General features: G+C 45.2%; 2 protein-coding genes across 2 annotated transcripts; both read left to right on the top strand.

Moving 5' to 3' along the window:
* Window positions 1-468: 468 nt before the first annotated feature.
* C922_00189 (hypothetical protein) lies at window positions 469-3447 on the top strand (the record flags this gene model as incomplete). The annotated part of the gene is made up of 1 exon (XM_008815806.1): window positions 469-3447. One exon carries the CDS (start codon window positions 469-471, stop codon window positions 3445-3447), a length of 2979 nt encoding a protein of 992 aa, XP_008814028.1.
* A 1738-nt stretch (window positions 3448-5185) lies between these two features.
* Window positions 5186-8113, top strand: C922_00188 (hypothetical protein; the record flags this gene model as incomplete). Its single annotated transcript, XM_008815805.1, has 1 exon — window positions 5186-8113. One exon carries the CDS (start codon window positions 5186-5188, stop codon window positions 8111-8113), a length of 2928 nt encoding a protein of 975 aa, XP_008814027.1.
* Window positions 8114-8908: the final 795 nt, after the last annotated feature.

Genomic DNA, 8908 nt, shown 5'->3' with positions numbered 1-8908 from the left:
CGAATTTCCCACGCCCCAGTTGAGCACTTCTTGAGGTGCGTTCTTTTACCGGCCTTACTCGTCCCATGGCCCTTCTAATTTGGGATCAGGTTGAGATTTATCCTGGTGAAGCAATTCTACTGGGGGGGACACCACCCAACGGGCTTTTCCCCACATATATATGTGCTTCTATATGTGCCGCTATATGTGCTGCTACACGTGCTATATGCTTTATGCTGTCAGTTAATATGCACGTGCAAATGTTCGTGCGGGGTGATAGAAATCTTAATTTGTGCAACTGCTGACGAGGGACAGGAGCCCTCCCCTTAGCCGTTATCCCGCCGAAGGAAGAAACGAAAAAAGAATAAAAGAATAAAAGCGCGCATGAACGCATCCTTCCAATGTCAACCTCCACGTCACGGATTCTCCTTGTCATTAAACAGACACACGCGAGCACCACCCAAACTATGAAACAGTATGTTGTCCCGAATGAAATTAAAAAGACAGGTGATATTTGCCAAAGGAAGGAAATTCTCACAGGGGGGCCGTTGCCGCTTCATCCTCACCAATAGCGAGTTACAGAGGAAGCTAAAGAATAACAACCATCTCATTAGGTTAATAAAGGATGTCATTCCAAGTGAGCATAGAGAAAAAGGCAATACCCACGAGGACGACGGGCAGATCACCCAGTTGGGATTTTCCTACCTTTACAAAAATGTAAGCATTAACAAAGTGGGGAAAAGAAAAGTCATGTCGTTTGAATCGCCTGGTGAGTACAGCGATGATTTGATCTCCAATTTGAGGAATGAGCACTTCCTCGATTGGTACCATGACGTTGGTCCTAGTCACCATAAAGTTGTCCGTAGCCACCACGAAGTTGTCCTTAACCACGATGACGGAGCAAGAAGAGGAAGCAAACATGGAAGCAAACATGGAAGCAGAGGCAACACAAAGGAGGTGTATTCATATGTGATGAATTCCTTAAAGACGCTGACCCCCCAGCAAGTCCTGCTAACCCTACACAGTTTCCTCCTGCACGGCCTCCAGGTAGAGCATTTAGAAAAAATAAACGAGCATGTGGTCAATAATATTTATAATTTCAAGACAAGTGAGCTGATTTTAATTCACCTATTTTATGTCTTCTTTGAGGGGAGCTACGGAAATGGGGTAGCTAGCGAATCGCCCGGGGTAGCAGGGCGTCAAGGTGCCTCTGTCGCTTCCCGCGATGCTGCCACTTCGTGTGATACGGTCACTTCGATTGAGCCCCCTTTTGGAAAAGACGAACATGATTATCACTACGATGATACTGATCATGATGAGTGTTCCGCGTCCCTCCACATGACCAATCACGGAAACCATAAAATTCGCACCCTGGCGAAGGAACTCACAAGATACACCTCCCATCTGTTTTACAAGAGAAGACAACATCTGCTCCTAAACGAGATTGAGGAAATATTATTCATATGGAGCAAGTACAATTTGTATCATAGGGAGCTATTCGATCACTGCGTTAGAGTGATCGAAAGGTCTATGCATTCGTTAAAGGTGGAAAACATGGAATTCATTTTAAAGGGAGAGTCTTCTCCTCTTATGAAAATAAGAAAGGAGTCTCTTCATGACCTGAACAAATTTGATCTCCTCATTAAATGCTTCTATCACCTTTCTGGGATTCGAAAAGTAACCCTCTTGGAAGAGATCCGCCTGAAATACTTCTCTCAGGTGGCAAACTTCCTAGGGGATAATTTTGCATTACTGACCCAGTTACCCCTCCGCAATCTGTTTATGCTTTTGCAAGTGGGGGAAGTAGTCGCCAGGGGGGGGGACTCTGTCGATGAACAGACGGAGGCCAACTGCCAAATGGGAGACGGGGACCGCCTAAAGTTCCACCTCTTAAGCCTTATCGAGGAAAAGCTAAAGAAAGCCAACCAGGATGACCAATGCGGAAGGAGGATGTACCCACAGGAAGGGTCCAAAAATATGTCCAAGTGCGTACAGGTATTAGACGCGGTGAGTGCATACTACTCGGATGTATGTAATCCGGATAGCCACTGCATCGGCGTGAAGCAACCACCCTCCTGTGGCGGTACCGATCAAAGTTGCGAGAAGGCTCAAACTGTGGGTGAGACAAGCGGGGGGGCCCCCACAGACGCGTCACTGCCTAAAATGAGCAACACGGGTAACGCGGTCAATGAGCCAAAAAATTTAACGCATCGAGCTGGAAGTAGCCATATAGCTATCCCCAAACACGGCGGAAGGGACCAAACAGGCATGTTCCATTTCCCCCCAAAGTTAACATTCCTGAGCAGCATTAATGAGTACATTGCGGTAGGATGTGAACCCTGTAAGAAGTACTTGCCTACCTTTCTTTCCATTTTGAAAGGAGAAAAAAAATTCCAACACATGCTCCTTTATTTTATAAATCATTTGGACAAAAGAAGCGACGCGAATGTGTTGCTCCCTTACATCAAGTTAATATGTGAATATGTTGGGAATATTTACGTGCTGTCCTACATGGGATACCTTTATAAATGCGCCATCACGAGCAAGGATTTTTTCAACCGAGCCAATTTCAATTTAGAGAAAGTCGCGATATTGCTGTCAACTTTGCACAGACGTATAGGTAGCGATCATAAGATTTTACAGGGAGGCGAGCACAATGGCAATACCTCGAATGTATCGCCAAATGGAATAACAACATTTCACCAAAATAACGAACGATTCGTCGCCTTCCTCCGCGAAAGTAACCCAAATGTGTATGAACATGTTCAGGCAAATTTACTCAACTTAAACTTAAAAGAAATAAAAAAATTGGACGAGTTTCTTTTCCATTATGCGTACAAACATATGGTGAATGATACGTTCGAATATTTGGAGAATATAATACCGTATATTAATAGGCAACGGTCAGTCAATCACCTTCTGTGGCTCTTTGTACAGATAAATAATTACTACAGTGTGTATTCCAAGGGAAGAATAGCCCCAAGGGGAGTGAAAATTGCTACGTTATTTTTCCAGAAGATTTGCATTCTGAATTTTTTAAGCACATACCAAGACAGAAGTGATAACTGTTACGAAGCAGTGAAAAACATTTTAACCTACGTACGTCTAGAAAAGGATGTTGAGAGGGCCCTTTCAAATTATGTGTTAAATTTATATTTTAAAAAATACACTGCACTATTTGGTAATGAAGACATGTTTGTATATATTACGGACATACTCCAAAAATTGTCCAACTGTAGTTGCGTCTTAACGTATCAGAATGATGGCACTTTTCTGATATGCTCACATGGGACTGACCAGTTAAGCGGCCCATTAGTGGAGAGCCAAATTAGGCACATAATAAATACGCTTATACAAAATAATTGTTGCGCCCATTTGATTAACTTGCTCCTTTTGGCTAATGCCGGGGTCAGCTTCGGCACTCTCTTTGGCGGAATTAGGAACCATCTTTATTCCTACGCATTTTAGCTTCCTCCCCTACACCGCTGCCAAGTTACATATATTTGGTCATCCCATCATAAGTGCACCGATCTGATTATTAAGGAAATTTTACGGATGCGCCTTCTTTTATTCGCGTCCTCACCACTGTACGAGTGGGTTTTTTTTAGCTCTTTTTCATTCGTACCGTTCCCTGCGTTAATCACAAGTTGAGGTGCCCCCAATGGGGATCTCCCCCCCCATCCGTGTGTATGGCGGAAATAACGGACGGGCTGCATATTTTGCATTTCATTGGGGCGGAATACCATACTTGCAATATACCCATGTCCATTTTTGCTCCCTTCGAAGGGATATACCTAAACGGGTAGCATGTTTTTCAGTCCACCCCACTCCGTCTTTGGCTTTTGAAACGGAAGATCGCCATTTGGATGGGGCGTTTGAAAAATTGCAAAAAATTATCAAAATTGGTAACATTTCGCATCTTTTTGCAAATCTTTACAACTTTTAGAAAAACTGATCATCCCGCAGAGGAGCGGAGCCACCGCCGCCCTGCCAAATAGGGATGAAAAAAAACAAAAAAAAACAAACGCGCAGTTTGCGCCAGAGGGCGTTACACTTTTCTGTCACGTATATGTACCAAGTTGCGAACGAACACCTTTTTCAATCGCACACGTGAAGGGGGCCACTGAATGAATTCATTCCGCACCACGGCGAAAGCATGGCGTTTTGCCCCCCCCTTTTGTGGAGAAATACATTTGTAAAATGAAGCAACTTGCCGAATTGGCAAAGAACTTTTTTTATGTGCACATATTTTATTCTTCGATTTTTTTCTTAAAAAAAAAAGAAAACTTGAGCGGACTTGTGAATGTTAGGCGCATATGTAGGCCATGCGCGTGCATACGCGCGTATTTTAAGTATTTTGACGTTTGCCTTTTTTCCGTTTTGCCTTTTTTCCGTTTTGCCTTTTTGCCGCTTTACCTTTTTGCCATTTTTTGCCGTTTCTTTACCCCTTTTCTTTTCCCTCTTTTTTTACCCCCTTTTTACCGCCTGTTACCCCTTTTGCTTTTCTTTTCAAGTCAGCAACTCGACGAACCCTTTAACATTGAGGTGACATTTTTGAAGGCGAGAGGTACGGAGGGGGAAGGCAGGAGAAGCCCGCAAGAGTATGCGTGGAGAAAGAGGCAATCGCGAGTTTCTCCCCTTAACGGATGAATGTCCCCTCATCTTCGCGTGAACACATACGTCACATACGTATGGCTCAAGAGGAAACAGCATAAGCACGAATGAAATACACTTCACGAAGGGAGTACTTGACAACGGCAGAGCTCACCCGCGAATGAGTAGTTCAGGAAGGAAGGTGGAAGCAGAGATTCTTCCTTTTCTTCTCCATTCTGCTTACTCCAATTTACCGGCGTAGCGCAGCGAATCGGCTCGTAACCTACCCATTACACTTGGAAAAAATTCCTCTTTTTCAGACCAGGAGGGAGGGGGAAACACCCAGAGGAGCGGAATGTGTGGAGGATGTCCATAGAAGGAGGCCCCCTTAAGCGGTTAATCTGTTAAGGGGATAGGCGGCAGATCCAAACGGACGGCACACAGAGGAAAGGATAGTCAGGGAGTCCACGCCACGTTAGGAAGAACGTCGGGAGGCACGCCGCAAAGCGCGTCAAGGAAGTAGCCAAGTGGGAAAGAAAAAGTGGTTCCCAAGAGAAGCCAACGCAGCACAAAGAAGCAGGAACCGTCCATTCAACAGAACGCTCCCCCCAAGATGAACCGCCTCATCTTGAACAAGGCGACCTCGTCGAACGACGAGCCCACGCCAGGATACCTCTACAACGAAATATCGCAAATGGCTTTCTCCTCCAAGGAATCCATGAATCTCGTGGGGGAGTACCTACTGAAAAAATTGCAGAGGACAGATGTCAATGTAAAAATAAAAACGCTTAAAATATTAAAGCATCTCTGTGATAAGAAAAGACCCGATTTTCGAAACTTTCTAAAAAAAAAAATCGACATAATTAAAAATTGCCAAACGTGCAATATAGTCCATGACGAACTTAAGGGAGAAACTCCCTCCATGCTCGTGAGAAAAGAAGCATCCGATTTGATTAAACTGATTTATTCTTATGACGCTGCAGAGACTGATGGGAAAAGCGCATCCAACAGTCATCATGACATGGTGAAAAATAATAGAATACAGGGTTTTGGCAATTCGCACTTTGAAAAGAGCACCACTGCGAGCAGCATGAATAGAGGCATGCAAAGCAGCATGCACACCGCTATGCACAGCAGTTATGGAACCCCCGCAGGAGGAGGCAGTGCACTCAGCCCAAACCCAGGCAACCACATGGCGAACAATTTTAACAGCCGAAATAATTACATGAACAAAATGTCCGGTTTTGGAAATCCCTACTTTAACCAAAACCCTGGACAGAAAACCAAGGGAGAAATAGCCATACAGTATCTAAACGAAGTGGCCAACAAATATATTCCATCCTCCTTCGTAAGCAAAATTAACAAGGTCAGTGCGTCTCTGTCAAAAAATTACGCCAACGGGTCGCTGAACATACAGAGCATCATGAACGGTAACGCCTTTAACAGGAACTTGGAGCGGAGCCGCGTGGGTAGGTCAGCGGGCAGTCACCAGGGAGGAGGCGGTTACGGCGGGTTTAGCAATCAAGCCGCGTTTAGCAGCCGAGGCGGGGTTAGCAGCCACGCCCCGTTTAGCAGCTTCAGCGGACAGGCCCCCACCGGCAGGATGCACCCCAGTGGAGGCTTCCAAAATGCGAGGCGAGAGGACCAAGGGAGAAAACCGCAAGAATCACAAACCGCCGGAATTTACGAAAGAAAAATAATCGAAGATGTGCTGATTAACGCTGGAATTAATAAAGTACCAGCCGAAAGTCTGCTAAATGAATTTGTCCAAAAATGTGAAACCCTAGACACAAAGCTTATAGTATCCATTCTTACCTCCAAACTGAGATTAAAATATATCGACGAAGAGGAAAACTGGAAAAATAAATTTAAGGTACTCTGTGCTGTGAGGCACCTCCTCCTACACAGGAAGAAGAAACAAAACGGAAAGGCAATTGAGACGTTAGAAGTTCTTATTCAGAATTTAAAAGACCAAACGTTGGAGGAGCTTTACCGATGCAAAGAAATTAAGCATCTAAAAAAACAAGTGATGGAAATTTTTGTCCTGATTGGTCTTCGGGTGAAGCAGCCAAGTGGGGACTCAAGGAGGGGGGAAGGCAATCGCAGTATGGAAGGGAAGCATACTATGCAAGTCAATCCCAGTTTGGAAGTGCCAAACCTTCTTGACATCGATGACGATGTGCAGATGGACGTAACAAGCAGCCCTGGCAACAGTAGGAACAGCGCGCACGGGGAGGGAACAACGAGCACACAGGGTCGTTACCCGCCCATAGGGGACGCATATGCAAGCGGCTTCCACAATGGCAACACGTCGGCTAGGAGTTTGGACTTTCTCCCTCAGAGGAAAAAGTATCCAACGGAAGGAGGCAGCCAGGAGAATATGAAAGTGGATCTTGTGGACGATTTAATAATCCATTTTGACAACCTCTCCATGGGGGCGCCTCCAAATCGCGATGCCCCCCAAAGGGGAGGAGGCAGCAGAGGAGAGAGCCGACGAGATAGCAAAACAGCACCGAACGACAGCAAGCTGTTTAGCAGCCTCCATGTGAAGTACCAAGACAAAGAGGACACACAGCACACATGCGAAAGCAGCGATAGAAACTTTGCCACTGGGCAAAGCATCCAAAAGGGGGAAAAAAGAAACCCACCCGAAATGTCAAGCAGTGCACGCGCCCATAGACAGAACAGTAACCAAATTGACTTAAGTGACACCGGGGCTAGTAACCTGATTTTTCTAGAAAATAAAGATCAAGGGGGAAACAAAACAGGAGCCATAAGCGCGGAAAAGAACCTTCCTCATTTTAACGAGGCAATTGATTTCTTCACCTTTGAGAACGCTATAGAGGGGGGAAGCGGCGGAGATAAAAATAGGACGACAACCACCCCCCGGGGGGGGAATAACGCACATGTGGCTGACACCAAGTACAGTGACGAAACAGATAATGCCAAAATCGGTGGCGGCTTTGATGGCGGCTTGGGTGGCAACTTCGATGGAAGTTTCGATACCAACTTCGATACCAGCTCGATGTTCCACTTGAGTAAAGACAAAAATGCCACAATGAAAATTTACGATCCTTCCAAACGGCAAGAGAATGAACCTTTTGGTGGAAACAAAAATGTCAACCGGAAAAATGTACAAAGCCACGATTTAAGCTTCATAGATATGCGGGAGGAATTTCCCAGCTTGACGAGTGACTCCCACTTTGCCAATGAAAGCTCAGTACTCAGTTGTGGAAAAGGACAAGTCCAGGGATATACACCCCCATACGGAGGAGGCATAATGAACACTAGTAGTAACCCCTATGATCAACCTCAGCAGGGGAACAGCTACCACATGATGCATACGAATGACTCAAATAAATCCGCAGAGAAATTTCAGAGCCAGCTAACCAGTTCGGGGACTTTTCCCAGCACAGATGATCAGATAGATAAGTTCTTTAACTCCTTTGCCATTTCGTCCAAGAGAAATGAAGAAGGAAATAAGAAGCCCAGCGTGCAGATCGACGCGTTCGAACTGTTGGCTGATCAGCTGAAGCTGTGAGTGTGTGTGGGGGGTTAGCACAATAGGGTGGTGGGAGCGGCAAAAAGAGACAAAAAAAGGAGGTAAAAAATTGCACATTGTAAGGAAGCCACCCGGTTCACCCCCCAAAAGAAAAGGTTTTTCAAAAGTGGTGCACTGCCTACCCGTTCCGCTTACCCCGTGTGTGTTGTAGATTCGTTTTATCTCCTCTCTGCTGGTGTTTTCCCTTTTCCTTTTTCTCTTTTTTTTTTTTTTGCCATATCTGCCCCCCCCTTGTACCATTTGATTCTGTGTCAAAACCTCTTCCGTGTGCGCAAAGCGGAACGCATCAAAATTTTGTTTAAAGTTAAACATAGAGTAAATGAGGAAAAAGGAACAAGGAGAGTAAAGCATACGATCCGAATCGAGCGTCCCTTTTTCTTTCCTTTTTTGCACAGAGTTAAAGGCGCGTCACACACCGCCGTGTCACAGTGGAAGAACGGTCGTAAAAAATGTTGACGAGGGTGATGGTTGGATGAAGCGGCAAATTTTGGTATTATTCCTCGTGTTGAATTGTAGACACCCCGTTTTTGTTTCCCAAAGGAAAAAGCGAAACGGAGGTGGTCAGCCCAATTTTGCAAACGACGTGTCGCTCAAATAGGGTGAAACGGTCTGAACTTTGCGCGCGTATATTTTCCTTCCCGTGGGAAATTTCCTTCCGGATAAAAATTTTCTTCATGGGGCTCTCAGCAACATCTTCGTCAAGAAGGAGGTCACAAAGGGAGATACTTCTCCTAGTGAATCGTTACCAAAAAAGGCAGATGGGAAATAATACCC

The sequence above is a fragment of the Plasmodium inui genome (genome assembly GCF_000524495.1).
Source record: "Plasmodium inui San Antonio 1 unplaced genomic scaffold supercont1.1, whole genome shotgun sequence".
Classification (NCBI taxonomy): Eukaryota; Apicomplexa; class Aconoidasida; order Haemosporida; family Plasmodiidae; genus Plasmodium; species Plasmodium inui.
This window is presented reverse-complemented; position numbering and strand designations above follow the sequence as displayed.